Source organism: Cebus imitator, unplaced genomic scaffold (genome assembly GCF_001604975.1).
Source record: "Cebus imitator isolate Cc_AM_T3 unplaced genomic scaffold, Cebus_imitator-1.0 Scaffold141, whole genome shotgun sequence".
NCBI lineage: Eukaryota > Metazoa > Chordata > Mammalia > Primates > Cebidae > Cebus > Cebus imitator.
The window spans coordinates 3,589,968-3,606,168 of record NW_016107456.1 but is presented as its reverse complement, the minus strand read 5'-3'; the positions used below and the strand labels follow the sequence as shown (position 1 = coordinate 3,606,168).

The 16,201-nt window shown below is 46.9% G+C and overlaps 1 protein-coding gene across 6 annotated transcripts in view; it reads left to right on the top strand.

Annotated features, from left to right (window-relative positions):
- L3MBTL1 (L3MBTL histone methyl-lysine binding protein 1) overlaps positions 1-15,067 on the top strand; it is a 46,150-nt gene extending 31,083 nt beyond the window's left edge. For 2 of the 6 annotated variants that reach the window (XM_017542230.2, XM_037743354.1), the window contains exons 20-22: positions 2,576-2,733; positions 3,179-3,241; positions 10,473-13,269. In XM_017542230.2, coding sequence (XP_017397719.1) covers positions 2,576-2,733; positions 3,179-3,241; positions 10,473-10,607 — 356 coding nt within the window. In that variant the 3' untranslated portion in view covers positions 10,608-13,269. Of the gene's footprint in view, positions 1-2,575; positions 2,734-3,178; positions 4,309-10,472; positions 13,270-14,248 lie in introns of those variants that run through there. The other 4 variants (XM_017542227.2, XM_037743356.1, XM_037743353.1 and 1 more) reach the window with 3 other exon arrangements.
- The last annotated feature ends 1,134 nt before the right edge of the window (positions 15,068-16,201 follow it).

Below are 16,201 nucleotides of genomic sequence, written 5' to 3'. Positions count from 1 at the left end.
TAGTAGAGACAGGGTTTCACCATGTTGGTCAGACTGGTCTCGAACTCCTGACCTTGTGATCCACCTGCCTTGGCCTCCGAAAGTTCTGGGATTACAGGCGTGAGCCACCACGCCCAGCCTTCTTGTCATTTTAAGACTAAAAGAGATCTTGAGAAATCACCTGGTTTAATGTGCCTTTGGCAAGACCCAAGCTGTTCCAGTTCTTCAAGAACAGTCTCTGTAACCTGGGAAGTAAGTAACATAGTGATGAAAAGCATAGCCCTCAAGTCAGACTACCTTTTACAGGCCGAGAGATCTTGGGCAAGTGGCACTGCTTCTCTGAGCCTCATCTTCCTTTTCTGTAAAATGCTGATGATAATTGTACCCACCTTATGATGTGGTGAGAGGCTTAACTGAGACGCTTCATGTGAGGCGCTTAGCAGACAGAGCTCCCTGCCAGTATTATTAATCTGAGTTTCTTGCCTCACTCCCTCTTGCTGGCATCTCATACTGTTTCCTCTTTGTGGAAGCAGAATCAATTTCTTAAGCCTCAGGCATGAGTGATGAGGGTCTTGGCTAGCGCCTAGACCCTCAGAGTAAGGACTCCTAAGAATCAAACTGCTGTGGGCACCTCTTATACCCACCCACCTGTGGTACCCATGGTCAGGTCCACTGCAGGACCAAGTTCTGACCACCAGAGGGCACTTGCCTACTGTGCATCCCGGAATTCAGCTGTGGAATTCTCAGGAAGCTAACATCTTTCCAGTGGTTGAGACTGTGGCCCAGAACAGGCAAAGAAGGACTCACTCAGAGCCTTGAGGCACTTCAAGGATAGAGCAGGAGCCATTGCCCAGGTCTTAACTTCTGCAGGGCTCTCCTGCTCTTCCAGCTGGCCTCATCCAGAAGCGCCACTGGTCTCTCTTGGTGTTGTTCCAGGGGCAACTTTTTACACACTGGTGGGTAGACTTCCTTAGTGTAGGCTCTGGGGTTTGCTGGTGAACAGTTTCCTAGGAAGGGCAGCCTGGAGAGGACAGGGCTTGGCTGGGCTTAGTTTTTAGGCCTTGGAGTATCAGCTACTTGAAGGAACCAACGAGCCCTGTCTGAGGAGCCATGTCTGACCTGCAGCTGGATGGTTTGCAGTTAGATAAGACACTGTAACTGCCGTTGAACGCTCCTGGCCTGTACTCTTCCCTGTGCCCTGGGGAAGAAAGATAAAGAGAGAAGCTTCCTACAAACTTGGTGTTGTCTCCCAAACCCTACCCCACGGTATGAAGGGTACCAGATAGAGGATTTCAGAGAGGAAGTAGCTGGGTAGACCAAAGGTCAAACCTGTGGCCAGGTAGATGAGGTACCAGAGGGTAGTTCTCATGGGAGATGCTGGGTGTGCCCCAGACAGACCATGAGAGGAGCTGGCTGGGCAGGGAAATGGGGTTGTCTGGGCTATGGGCAGGTATTAAGGTTTCGCTGATGAACAGAGAGGGCAGCAGTGGCACAGGAAGAAGTGTGGTTGGTAGGGCTAGGGATGGAATCCCAGAGGCTCTGTGGGTGAATGAATGGGGGTGGAAGAGCCAGGCTGAAAGGCTGACACTAGGGGAGAGAAGCCAGGACAATCTGTGACCGACAGGGAGGGTCTTTGATAAGTGGGCACTGGAGGTGCTGCATTGATGAACATCTGGAATTAACACCAGTAGAATAAAAAGCCAATGTTCCTGGACCATGAGCAGAGGCTGGGAAAACCCCTTGGGAAAGTGGCCACATTGCACAAGGCCAGCCAAGGCTGGTAGCAGTGAGTGGGGCCAGGTTTGTCAAAGCAGCCAGAGGGGGATGAAGTCCAAGTTGGCAAGTGCCAGGGCCCACGAAGAAGGAAGCCAAGCTGAGCAGCGTTGGTCATCAGCTCAGTACAGCTGCTTGAGGCAAAAGGTTGGGGCCAGTGATCCCAGAGGCAGACCAGGAAGCAAAGAAACCCACAGGCAACATGGAGCTGGGGAGTGGGTCAGGGATCACCCCTAGTGCTGGCATAGGCAGTAGTGTGGACCGGGCTGGTGGAGGAGGAGGAGGAACTGGAGCTTAAGGCAAAGGAAGTGGCCAGAGGGGTGGTCTTCAGCCTGATCAGGGGACTGTGATCCTGCAGCAGAATCACCCTGGCTCTGAGAAAGTTGGTTGTGGCCCAAAAGGACTCATGAAAAGAACAAACAGAATGAATTTCTGACATCGAGGCTGAGCGTGTTTGGATGTTAAGGACACTTTTGATGCATGGCATCTAGAAAACAATGTCTTTAGAGATGTAGCAGCAGCTCTAAGAGAGTGTCCCTGCAGGGCCCAGGGTGGCACAGCCTCAGAGAGATGGGGTGAGGGTCATTCCAAATAGATGAACTGAGACTCTCTAAAGTGAGAGGCCCACTTTACCAGCAGGAGTGAGCACTGGGTGAGGAGTGAGGAGATACGGCTCACCTTCTTGACTCTATAGGCTGTCAGGTGGGGCCTGGGGTCCTGTTTGCTCTGCCAGCCAGTCTCCCAGGTGGCTTGGGTATGCACAGGCTTTGGGAACAGTTTAGTCCTCGGCGTTGGCCTGTCAGCCTCTGCCTCTGCTTTCCAGCACTCACGCCTGATGTTGTGCACCAGTCCCTCTTCATGTCAGCCCTGTCGGCCCACCCTGACCGCTCACTCTCTGTGTGCTGGGAGCAGCACTGCAAGCTCCTGCCAGGAGTAGCAGGCATCTCAGCCTCGACAGTTGCCAAGTGGACCATCGATGAGGTGAGGAGTGAGGGCCCTTCTTTATCCTCTTCCTCTCCTCCTTCCTCTCACCATACCCTGGTGAGAAGGCCCAGGAAAGGCCCAGGTCAGATAGAACCTGGCACCATTCCTGACACAACCTCCTGCTCATCTGTCCTGTGCACAGTCCCTTCTAGCTGCCAGTGGGGGCTGACTGAAACACTTCCTGATAGGCCCATCGTGGCAGAGGGGGAGGGGGCTGTGCTGCTAGTTCAGCCAGAAATCCAGCAGGAGAGGCAGGCTTCAGTCCCGGGCCTCAGAAGCAAGGAGCCCAGCTTGTCCATCTGCCAGCATAGAAACCTTAGGATCCTTTTAGGCTGGTGAGAAAAAGCATTGGCACAGCTCAGAGCACCTAGGCCATGGAGGCCCGCCCTCCCTTCATGCCCAAGCTCTGCCCCTGGTCAATATGTCATCTTTGGTTTCCAAGGTCTTCGGCTTTGTTCAGACCCTGACAGGTTGTGAGGACCAAGCACGTCTCTTCAAAGACGAGGTAAGGTGCAAGTGCGGAGTGGGAGACAGAGCCGGGGTCACTGTGTCCTTAAGACAGCAGGAAACAGGTGCCTTCCCCAGCGCCGCCTCAGCTAGGGAGGGATCCTTGTTGCCCCACTGGGCAAGAATAGTCAGAGTGACCCACGTCTCTGGGAAGAATGTAGTCCGGACTATGGCCCAGCTTGGGGACCTTGTGTGCTCAGATCTTCAGGAAGGAAACAGTATCCTGGAGACAGGAGTCCATTCCCTCCTCTGCTCTGTACCCACTCATTTGCTTGCCAAACTTAGCTTCACCAGTGATAGTAAATTAAAGTGTACTTTTTTCCCATTAATCCAATATACCTGATAATTAAAGTACATTTTGAATGACACAGGTATTGTGATTTACTGCAAGGATCCTAATACACACTTAAAATCAAGATCCAAGGAGTAGTGAGTTGTAGATTAAAAAAGTATGTCAGCTTTGGAGACAGTCTGGTTTTAAATCCCAGTTCTGCCAATTTGAGCTGTTTACTGCCTCTGAGCCTGCATCTTCTTGTCTGTAAAGCGGAGATAAAGTGGGTATAATGAGGTCTACCTTGCAGAGCCATTGTGAGCGTTGGAAATGATGAATGAATCATACCAGAATGTCTAGTATAATTACAGCCATGCATTGCTTAACGATGGGGATACATTCTTAGAAATGTGTCGCTAGGCAATTTTGTCCCTGTGTAAACATTATAGAGTATACTTACACAAACCTAGATGTTATATGTATTTTTATTTGTATGTATATTTTCACACAAAAAATGTCCCAGCATTATTACTGGATATCAGTCATTTTCCTTCTTGATCTGCAATGCCAATATCAAGGGCCATGTATCAGGTTTCTGTTTATATTCCATTACAATCTTATGGGACCGTGGTTGTAAATATGGAATCATTGACAGAAACGTCTTTATGTGGCTTATGGCTGTATATCACTAGTTTATAATACAGCAATATTATGGAGGAATACATAGATCCAATCACTTTGCCTATACAAAATGACTGATATAGTGGGGGTGCAATAAACACCAGTTCTGACTTGTAATGCATACTTGCCCTTAAGTAAAGAACTTTGTTGGCCGGGTGTGGTGGCTCACACCTGTAAGCCCAGCACTTTGGGAGGCCAAGATGGGCAGATCACCGGAGGTCAGGAGTTCAAGACCAGCCTGGCCAACATGGTGAAACTTTCTCTCTACTAAAAACACAGAATTAGCCGGGTGTGGTGGTATGTGCCTGTAGTTCCAGCTATTCAGGAGGCTGAGTTAGGAGAATCGCTCGAACCGAGGAGGTGGAGGTTTCAGTGAGCTGAGATTGTGCAACTGCACTCCAGCCTGGGTGACAGAGCGAGACTTCATCTCAAAAAAACCACTTCTCATGACTTCTCATTTGTAGAATTTGAAACTGGAAGGAACCTTTGAGTTTATTTAGGGTTTCCTTCCTTCCAAAGAATACAAACATCCCTCCCACGCATCCCCTTTGCCCAGGAAAGTGTGGTCTCAGTTGCCCATGGCTGCCCACTCCAGGCCAGGTTCTTGTAAGAAAGTAGTTGGCTCCCCTTTCCCTGGAAGAGTGTCTGTATCCAGGCCCAGCACAGCCAGTTTTCTCCTTTGAGCTGTGAGAGGTGGAGCTCCCTGACTCCTCCTGTTCTGGGTACTTTCCTTGTCCCCTGGGTTGGGATCTTGTCTTCATGTGCATGTCCAGAGCTGAACTCCCTGTTTTCGATATCCTCTGGCCGACATAGAACATGCTGGGGTGCTGATTCCCTAGATGTGTTTTAATTGAGATTAAATGTCTATGGAGAGATAGGCACACATCTTAAAAGTACAATTCATGGGTTTTATGACATGTCTGCCCTTGAACCCAAAACTTCAATCAAGGTATAGACATTTCCTCTGGTGTTAAGAAGTCATACAAAAAAAAAATTAAAAAGAAAAAAAGATACAGATATTTCCATCATACCAGAAAATTCTTTCTCAGCCCCTTTTGGTCAGTCCACACCCTAAAAGACAACTACTCTTCTAATTTCTAGCACCATAGATTAGTTTTGTCTGTTCTTGAACTTATATAAATGTAATCATACAGCATGTACTCTTTTAGGTCTGTCTCTGCTCAGTGTCATGTTTTTGAGGCTTCTCCGTGTTGTTATCTGTACCTTTAGTTTGTTTAACGCTGACTGGTGCTCCATTTTATGCATATACCACGATTTGTTGTTAACAGACTTTAGGGTTATTTTCCCTTCCCCTAGATTTGAACCCTATTTTTTTGTTAGCAAAACTTAAGTTTGCCTTAGCTTAACTATAGCCACATCACACTAGTTCGGGGTTCATAAAAGCCCCCAGGTGCTTTTCATGTCAACTATAGTCGAACCAAGTTTTCCAGTGAGTGCTTGTACCACTGAGCTTTTTTTTTTTTTAATTAACATAATGTAAAACTTTACTTCTACCTATTAAATGTTACCTGGCTGGTTTCATAGCCTTGTTGTTTTAAACCTTGATTCTGTCATCTATGATGTTAATAAGGCTTTCCAACCTCATACAACTTGCACATTTGATGACTAAGCCTTCTGTGTCTTTGTCCAAGTCTTCACATGTTTTATGAGACAGCAGAACCATGTGGCACCCCGTTTGAGACCTTTTTATCGGTTGACCACAGGTCATAAATCAGCACTCTTCGAATGTAGTTGCTCAGCCAGCTGCAGAGCCACCCAAGCCTTTATCCTCCAGCCTATGCTTGGCTTTGCATTGTCCTCTTGTTGGGACAAGGGCTATGTTTCCTGGGAACATCTGCTGTGTCTCTTGGTCCAACATCGTCTGTGATAATAGAAAACTAGTGGCCAAAGGGGAGAAGGTATACTGATAGACTACCAGCATCACATAGAGTCTCGGAGTGGAGCAGGACCTCTGTGGGGGTTGAGGATCACCATCTCCAGGGTCTGGCCCATGTCGTCAGTTTCTCCAGGTAGGACGATGCTCCAGCAGTGGACTCTCTCTGGCTTAACTGATGATTCGGCATTCAGGGATGCCAATCAAGATGGTCTCCATCTGGGACACAGACCAGCCAGTAGAGGGTTGCTTCATGAGCAAGGAAGTAAAGCAGAGTGCATAGATGGTCTTATGGTTGCTCTGTACTGATGGCCCTAAGAGTAGACTGTCCAAAATGTCTTACCAATAAGTGCAGAGTAGTTAAAAATAAAATTAAAAAAAAAAAAGATTAGTCTGTCCAGTCCTCTCTTCATTATCTTTATTGGAGCCATTGTGCATTTGTCTCATTCATCAGCAAATAATTATTGATGTCTACTTTGTGCCTGGCCCTGTATAAGGTGATATGATACTGACGCAGATGAGAACAGGTCCCTGCTCTTAAGATTCCCTTCATGGTAGGGGAGATAGAATTGTAAGTTGTTGCTCCGATGGAGTGTGGTGAGGGCCCTGTGCTCCCAGGCTCTGATGTGTGCAGGTATCCTGGGAGCACAGAGGAAGGGGAGGACAGAGAAGGGCCGATGGGCTTTGCTAACAGTGCAGCTGGATGGACGCAGGCAGCTTCCTGCTTCCCACATGTCCCATTGTCTTGGGCTCCTGGTAGACCACACCTTTCTGCTGTAAAAGCATAGAAGTCCCAGTCAGGTTTTGAAAGTGCTAATTAGATTTTAGCTTGGCCTGTGTTAAACATTCCATGTGTGGCTCTCTAAAGATCCATCCAGATTACCTCAATTTTAGGAAATTCCCTGGACCTCTCCACAGCATTGCAGGCTATTGCTTAGGGTAGATTATTGCATGGCTTATTTTATCCATTTTTCTGTTGATTTCCTCTACCTTCAAGGTCAGAACATGACCTTTTTCCTGATCAAAACTCCCCATACCCACCAGCACACAGACAACATCTTAGATTTTCTGAGATCATCCCATTGACCCCTTGCCTAGTCTCAAACTGCCAGACCACAGACTGTGGTCTTTGCTTTGAAGAACCTGGATCCTGGGCCTTGGCAATTACCATGGGTGAGAAATCTCGGACGATACTCAAAGAACCATATACCAGTGGGCTCTCTGAATGATAAGAACTGAACTCCTGGCTGGGGCAGTGGTTCATACCTGTAATCCCAGCAATTTGGGACACTGAGATGGGCAGATTATTTGAGGCCAGGAGTTCGAGACCAGCCTGGCCAACATGATAAAACCCAGTCTCTAGTAAAAATACAAAAAAATTAGCCGAGTGTGATGGTGCATGCCTGTAGTCCAGCTACTCAGGAGACTGAGGCAGGAGAATCGCTTGAACCTGGGAGGCGGAGGTTGCAGTGAGCCAAGATTGTGCCACGGCACTCCTGCCTGGGCACAGAGCAAGGCTCTATATCAATAAAATAAAAAAGAAATGAACCCCTGTAAGAATCCATACTTAACTCTGCCTGGGGTTCCTTTCCTTCATATTCTGAACTTCGAGATCTCCCTGGCCAGGCTCTGTGATTCAATGGAACTATCAGGAGGGAGCCCCAGAGGCCAGGCATGGTGGCTCACATCTGTATTCCCAGATATCAAGAATTCGAGACCAGGCTGGCCAACATGGTGAAACCCTGTCTCTACGAAAAATACAAAAATTAGCCAGGCATGGTGGCACATGCCTGTGGTCCCAGCTACTTGGGAGTCTGAGGTAGAAGAGCCATTTGGACCCAGGAGGCAAAGGTTGCAGTGAGCCAAGATCAGGCCAGTGCACTCCAGCCTGGGTGACCTAGCAAGACTCTATCCAAAAAAAAAAAAAAAGGGATCCCCAAAGCCAGACCAGCATGGGGTATCTGAGTCTGAATCTGGGTGTTTCTGCACAGATACATCTGCTGGGGGTCAGCAAAGAGAGCTCCTCAGGTCCAAGGGAGCTGCCTGCCTCCTGGGATGACCACTTGGCATCTCCCTCACAGCTCCCAGTGTCTCAGGCAAACAGTATCTCCAGTGCGTCCCCATCGAGGAGGTCCTGGAGAGAGAATGGAATGGCAGACTCCTTGGGGGGGGGGAAATGTGCTTATTCACCAGACCCTGGTCTTAGACCTGGGAAGCTCCTTTTCACTTGAAGGGTCATTTTAGAGTGTTAGAAAGGAAGCTTAATGCAGTTTAACTTGTCTGGGTGTTTGGCTATTAGACTTTGTATTTTTTGGAAGGAGAATAACAGAAGTGTCAGTTTTCAGAGCTTTTTTGGTTAGTGAAGAGAGAAGGACCAGGTAACTGTTTTCTCAGAGCTGCTGTGGGGAGAGATGTATGGGGTTCATTCTCCCACCCTGTCCTGCCTCCGTTTAACCTCTAAGGTTGCCAGCCTCTGAGATACAGTCCTGTTGTCACCACACCTCAGAGATCCTTTCATTCATTCTTTCTGGATTTACTGAGCACCTGACCCATGTCAGGTAAGCAGCCCTCTGGTGCTCCTGGAAGACAAATGAAGAATTGTGTACCATTCAGGGAAGTTTGTGGAACTGAGTGAACTCTAGACAGGGCAGAAGTGGGCAGTTCTGACTGCTGGGAGAAGCATGCTGACAGTGAGCAGACCTGCCTGGCAGGGGTGGTGGAGGGAACAGAGCAGCAAGGCAGAAGACACCCAGTGATTGGGGAAGGGCCTGTAGTGGAGCTAGGTGTGAGGAGGGTTCACGTGGAACTGTAGGGCAAAGCCAGGCTTGGGCAGCATAGCCCCCTGGGCTACATGAGCCCTGTCCATAGATACTCCTACCCAGCTCTCACAGTGGTTAAGAACACAGGCCAGCACTTAAAAGCTAGGTGTGTCTTGGGCAAATTCAGTAACCTGTCTGCCTATTTCCTCATCTGTATAATGGAGGTAATACTGATATTGCTTCATAGGGTTATGTGAGGATTAACTGAGTTAATACATGGCAGTTGCTTAGGAGCAGCGCCTGGCACATAAGAAACAACATGGAACTGTCTTCTTTGCTATGATACTTGAGGACTGAGCATAGGAGAGATGGCATCTCCTCAAAAACAGGGTCCCCCACCTCAGTCTCTTGACTCCCACAGCCTGCCTCCCAGCTCTCTTCATTCCATCCCCTCTTCTACAACTGACTTCCTTCCTTGACTCTACCCACGTACCTAGCTGCTAGAATTAACAATTACCAATATTTTCCATATTTGCTTCACCTATATTTGGATGAAGTAATTTTAAGTAAATTTTAGACATCATGGCATTTCACCCCTGAAGACATAACTCGTGTCTCTAAAAACTAAGGAATTTCTTTACATAACCACAATACTGTTACCCCCCAACCAAATTGCCAGTAACACCTTTATATCATCCAATACCCAGTCTCCATTCCATTTCCCCAGTTCTCAGGATATTTTTTGCAGTCTTTGAGCCAGAATCCAAACAACACCCATATAATTGGTTTTGGTTTTCATGTCTCTTAATTATCTTCTATTCTAGAAGAGCCCCTCTCCTTGTTTCCCCCTTTTTTAAATGACATTTTTAAAAGTCTTTCAGAAGGTGGTCTTTTTTTTTTTTTTTTTTTTTTTTTTTTTTTTTTAGTTTGTTTTTTTTTTTTTTTTTTTTTTTTTTTTTTTTGGATTTGTCTTGTGATGTCACTTAACTTGTTCCTCTATCCCTTGTATTTCCCATGAACTGAAAGTTAGATCCAAAGTCTCATTTAGACTTAGGTTAAATTTCTGTCACCATCTCTGTTTCTCTCTCTGTGTCTCTCTCTCTCTATCTCTCCTCCTGCCCCCCTCTGCTTTTGGAAAGACTAGCTCCTAGGTGATACTGTGTACTTTATACTGCCTCATGTCAGAATGCACACAATTTCTGCTCATTTTGATGTTAGCAGCACTAAGATTGGCCAATGAGGTCATGTGGGGACAACAACAGCAGGTTTCTCAAAGCCACTGTTTGTGAGGACTCAAAAGACGTTTTGCAAATACAAATGCTAAACCTCAGACCAGTTAGCAGAAAGAGAGAAAGAGAGAACACGTGTGTGAACACAGGGGAACCAGTGGCTGTCTTTCTTTCCTTCTCCGTCCCATTGCTGTCTTCCTTTTTTCCTTTCTTCCTCCCTTCTCCTTTCTCCCGTTCCTTTCTCTTTCCCCCTCTCCCCCTTCCCTTTCTCCCACATATCCTTTACTCCTACTCCCCTCCCTGACTCCCCATGCACACCCCTGCCTTTCCTTCACCCTTGCCCCGTGACCCTTTCCACCTTCTCCACTTTCCACCTCCCTTCCCCAACCCCTCAGATGATTGACGGCGAGGCCTTCCTTTTGCTGACACAGGCGGACATTGTGAAGATCATGAGCGTCAAGCTGGGCCCAGCCTTGAAGATCTATAACGCCATTCTCATGTTCAAAAACGCCGATGACACCTTAAAGTGACTGGCCCTGGGCCGGGCCTTCCTGCAGCCCCTGCTTGGCCTCCCTCTCCAGCTGATGCTTTCTTCCCAACCTGAGTTCCTCATCCCCCCACCCGTCCCCATGCTCCACCTGTATCTGACCAGGGCTGGTCCTTCCTAGAGGGTGTATGGGAGCTGAGGAGCCCTGGGGAGGGTGGGTGTCCAGCCCCAAGTCCTGGAGCTCATTTGCCAGGTGAGGTGAGGGTGCGACTTGTGGGGGCTTTACTCACAGAGTCAGTTGGACTGTGGCAGCCCCACAGTCCCAGCGGACTTTCGTTTTATTACCAAAGGGTCGTCTTCTTGGCAGTTGAGGAGAGTCTAGTAGAGCGGCAGTCCTTCACTCTGAGGCCCCTTTCCCTTTTTGGTGTCTCTGTGTACTTTTCTCTCCTTAGCTCCTTTCCTCCTGCCAAGAAGTGACCCTGCCACAAACGTATTACTCGTGGAGGTACCTCCTCCCTTTCTGTCTGCTGGTTTTGCTGCCCTCATTCTGCTGCTCCATTTCCTGGGCAGTGCCCCCAGCCAGACCCCACTGGCTCTTCTCCTTGAGATATGTGAACCTTGGAAACATGTTTTCATAAGGTCCTTTGGAAGTCTTAGCTGCCTTTCTCTCTTGCCCAGAAGTGGGAGATTCTGAGCCAAGATGCCTTCCTGAACTTGCCCAATTCTGGACGAGTTGGCATTTTAGTGTCCCACGCCAAGTCCAAGTTCCAGCAAAATAAGCAGGTGTTGAGAGCCTATTTTATAGATGGCAGAGGTTGAGGTTCCACTGCTGTTCCCCATACACCCTTCCTGTGTTGAGTCTAGGGAGGACTAAGCCCAGCCTGGTCAGTAGCCTAGGTCAGGAGACCAGCATAGGGATTTGTTAGACAATCTTGGGTCTTTGGCCAGAGGGGCAGCTCCAGCAGGCATAGTGGTGCCCGAAGCTAGGAACAGTGTCCTCTCTGCAGCCTTGGACCTCAGCTAAGGTATTGCCCATAAGGTAATGGCCCAGGCCTGCCAGGCCTTCTGCCATGAGAATGTAGCACACATCCCATGACATCATTCGGCCTGTCCCTTAAATGTTTACCACTAGCTCTTGCAGTCTTACAAAGATGACTTGAAGCTGGGAGTTAGGAAGGTGAACTCTTCTATCTGAATTCTCCAGGTCCCTGAAGCCCTTCCTGCCGCTTTCCATCTGTCTTGCACTGCCAGCTGGGTCCCTGCTGGGGCTCTGGTACCTCCACTACTCTGTCCACATAGGAACCCAGCTTCTACTGAGTCACTGCCAAACCTGCCTCCCAGCCTGGGTGGGAAGGGGGAGAGCCGCTGGCAGGAGCCAGCCCCACATGGAGGCGAGGAGCCACTGCCAACTTCCTGTGCCCAGGTGCTGATGTGGGCCTGCAGAGTGTGGGGCCGGTGCCTTCCCCCAGACCCCTTCTCTCAATCATGTGATGCGTACGTACGTGTGTGTGTGTGTGTGTGTCACTCTCAGAAGTGTCTGACAGGGTGCAGATATGAGGCTCAGTGTTGGGAAAATGCCAAGGGCTATTATTAAAATATGAAGCTTTACTTTTCCCTTAGAAGTGGGAAACCCAGAGCTCTCGATTTCCTACCACATCCCAGTAGCAGCCCCTCTCTCCCATGGGCTGGACAGCTTTTTGAGGAAGCCATTGAGCTCCCACAGGGCTTCAGGTTTTCCTTCCCATTCAGCTGCTTAGAGGCAGCTTTGAGCACAGCCTTCCTGGGAGGAAGCTAGGCAAGCCCTGCCACACAGTGAAGGTTGGGTTTACAAGGGTGACATTGGTACCCCCTTGGCCAAGAGTAAAGAGGAACAAGTCTAAGCTTTGCTTTTATCTTGGTTGTCTGGTTGGTGGCAGAACTCATCAGCTTCTTGTCCTCAGTCTGTTCCTCTAAAAAATGAGAGATGTTCACTGACTTTATGCTGTGAGAAGTCAGCCAGCACTCACGGCTAGTGCTATAGGACCTCACAGCTTCCAAGGAGAAGGGCTGGGAGGGCCTTTGCCATCGGATCTGCCAAGCACCTAATGCTTGCCTGTGGTAAAAGCAAGATGGACCAAGGGCCTTAGAGAAAAGGGCTCCCAGGCCTCTGAACTTTGAGGCCTCAGCACTTTCTGCACTGTGGTCAAGCTCTTTGGAAAAAAACCAAATCATTAAAAAGTAGAAAGAAATCTGCCTCTTGTCTGCCCACTGCCCCTTTATCCCCACTCTGTCCCCAAATGATATCATTGCACCTTGATCTGGGAGCACAGAGAGGGGAGGGAGCTGGCAGAGATTCCTGGTGCCGTCTGCCCTCCTAGCAACAGGTGCCACTTACATTTTGGCCCCTGGCAGCCTCGCCTAGCCGCTGATCAGCCCAGGCCTAGGGCAGGTAGGACCTTTCCGTTTATTTTCTGAAGCAGAGAAAATGATCTCAGAGTTTGCAAATGAAGCCTTTTTTGCACTTTCATTCACATGCACTATTTTGGTGGGGTTACATTTTTGTACTTGCCTCTTGTGTGTGCACATGTGTGTGTGCGTTCTTTAAGAGAATCTTCTGGCTTAAGCTAAGGTGACTCTTGAGGGAGAAAAAGTTACAAACAAAATGTGGTGTGATTTGTCAGTGTATCAAAGCAACATAAATAAACTTGAACAACTGATGATATGCAGCCAGCGTCTGTTTCTGTTTTCGTGATGAAACATCCCCCCAGAAAACACAAAATGATTATCGGCAGTGGCATTACTGAAGAGACTAAAGTGTTCTCTTTGTTGTTAGTTAGGGGTCCTTGTAGTTTTTAAGGTAAGAAAGAAAGGATAAAGATAAACGTGTATCCGAATACATCGGAAGTGTAAACAGTGGGAACTCCCAAGGATCAGTGTGAAAAAGGTCCTGGTCCTTGATATTTGAGAAGTAATCAAGGGCAGAAAATTCAATGAAACCTCTAATTTTTAAAATAGTAGTAGTATCAGGCCAGGCACAGTGGTTCACGCCTGTAATTCTAGCCACTTTGGGAGGCCAAGCAGGGAGGATCACCTGAGGTCAGGAGTTCAAGCCTATCCTAGGTAACACAGCTAGATCCTGTCTATAAGAAAAATAATAATTATTTTTAATGGTGATGCGTGCCTATAGTCCCAGCTACTTAGGAGGCTGAGGTGGTAGGGTCGCCTGAGCCGGGGAGTTCGAGGCTGCAGTGAGCTGTGATTGCACTACTGTGCTCTAGCCTGGTGCTCAAATAAAAAATGAAAACATAAGACTTTCAAATGGGGAAATGTCAACCTGAACAGTTTTTTAACAGATTTTGTTAAGCTTCCCAGAGACTGCGAGCACGTAGGAAAGTGGCATCTTTCCTACCTTAAAGTGTTTACACTTGTCAGTATCCTTAATTCCTTTGCCCTACTGCTGTTCCAGATCACTTGACTAGAGGCTCCAACCATGGAGCTGTTCACGAGTGCGTCTCCTCCACATCACAACTGGGAACTTACCTGACTGAGACTAGTGCTATGATAGACTGGTGGTCCCTGGCTTCAGTGTGAACTCAACCCTCAGGGCTACCCAGGAAGCACCTGGGATTTGGGGGCGTTAGCTCTGACTTCCCTTTTCATGCTTCTCAAACCCCTTACCCCATGTCTTCTCCATTGTCTTGACAGATAATCCTCACCATCCATGTCACAGAGAAAGTGGAAGTCTTCAGAAGAAACACCTTCACCTTCCTGCCATCTCATCTGCATGTCTCCTCCCACCCACATTCATCCTCTCTTTCTTTCCTATTACAGTGGAAGACTTGTTGCTTCCACTTGTCAGAAGCTAATCTTCTACCAGCCATGCCTGCAATAAAAGGAAAAGAAGAAACAAGGAAGGGCTTTTGGACATTTAAAATGGGATTGCAGAGATAAAAATTCAACGCAAGGGTCAAAAGATAAAGTTGAAGACATTTCCCAGAAGGTAAAATAATAAGAAAAAGGCCGGGCACGGCAACTCATGCCTGTAATCCCAGCACTTTGGGAGGCCAAGGTGGGCAGATCCTGAGGTTAGGAGTTTGAGACCAGCCTGGGTGACAAAGCAAGACTCTGCCTCAAAAAAAAAAAAAAAAAAGAAAGAAAGAAAGAAATGGGAAGAAGAAAATATCAGACAACTAGTTGGAGGCCCCATATATGATTAATAGAAATTCTAATAGAACCAGAAAAACAAATTTTGTCAATCAAAAACAAACTTAAGAAAGGACTTCTATACTGAAAACAACAAAACATTGCTGAAAGAAATTTAAGAAAACCTAACTAAATGAAAAGAGATCTGTGTTCATGGGTAGGAAGACTTAATATTGTTAAGATGTTAATACTATCCAAAGAGACATATAGTCAATACAATCCCTATCAAAATCTCAGCTGATTATTTTTTCTTGCAGAGAAATGGAAAGACAGATCCTTAAATTCCAATGGAGTTGCATGGGGCCTCAGCCCCATCTTGATAAAGTATAACAAAGTTGGAGAACAAACCAATTTCTTTCTTCTTTTTTTTTTTTTTTTTTTTTTTTTGAGACAGAGTTTTGCTCTTGTTTCCCAGACTGGGGTGCCATGGTGCAATCCTGGCTCACTGCAACTTCTGCTTCCCGGGTTCAAGCAATTCTCCTGCCTTAACCTCCAGAGTAGCTGAGTTTACAGGCACCTGCCACCATGCCTAGCTAATTTTTGTATTTTTAGTAGAAATGGTTTTGCCATGTTGGCCAGGCTGGTCTTGAACTCCTGACCACAGGTGATCCTCCCATCTTGGCCTCTCAAAGTGCTAGAATTATAGGTGTGAGCCACCACACCCAGCCAGAACAAATCAATTTCAAAACTCAGTGCAAAGTCATAGTAATCAAAACAGTGTGTGCTGGCATAAGAACAAATAGGCCAATAGGATACAATTGTAAGTCCAGAAATAAATCTATACATTTATAACCAATTGATTTTCAATAAGAATGCCAAATCCATTAAATGGGGAAAGAACAGTTTCTTCAACAGAGTCTGGGGCAACTGGATTTCTATGTGCAAAAGAATGAAGTTGGATACCCAGCTCACCCCATATTCAAGGATTAACTCAAAATGGATTGATGAGCTAAATATAAGAACTAAAACTATATGCAGAGGTACCTTGCAAGGAAAGAAAAAAAAGAAATTTAAAAAAAAGAACTAAAACTATAAAATATAAAACCCTGAGAAGAAAACATAGAGTTGTATCTTTATGACCTTGCAATTGGCAATGAATTCCTAGCTATGACACCAAAAACATAAGCAACAAAAGAAAAATAAATTGAACTTCATCAAAATTAAGACTTTTGCACATCAAAGGACAGTATCAAGAATGTGCAAAGCACCTACAGAATGAGAGAAAACATTTGCAAATTTTGTAAGGGTTTGATATCTTAAAATACATAAAGAACTCCTAAAACTGAGCGACAAAAAGCCCAGTTAAAATGGGCAAACCACTGGAACAGATATTTGTCCAAAAAAATATAAGCAAGTGGCCAGTGAACCCATGAAAAGTTGCTCAACATCATTAGGCCTGAGGGAAATGCAAATTCAAGCCACAATGAGATATCTATCTATCAATTTATTTATTTT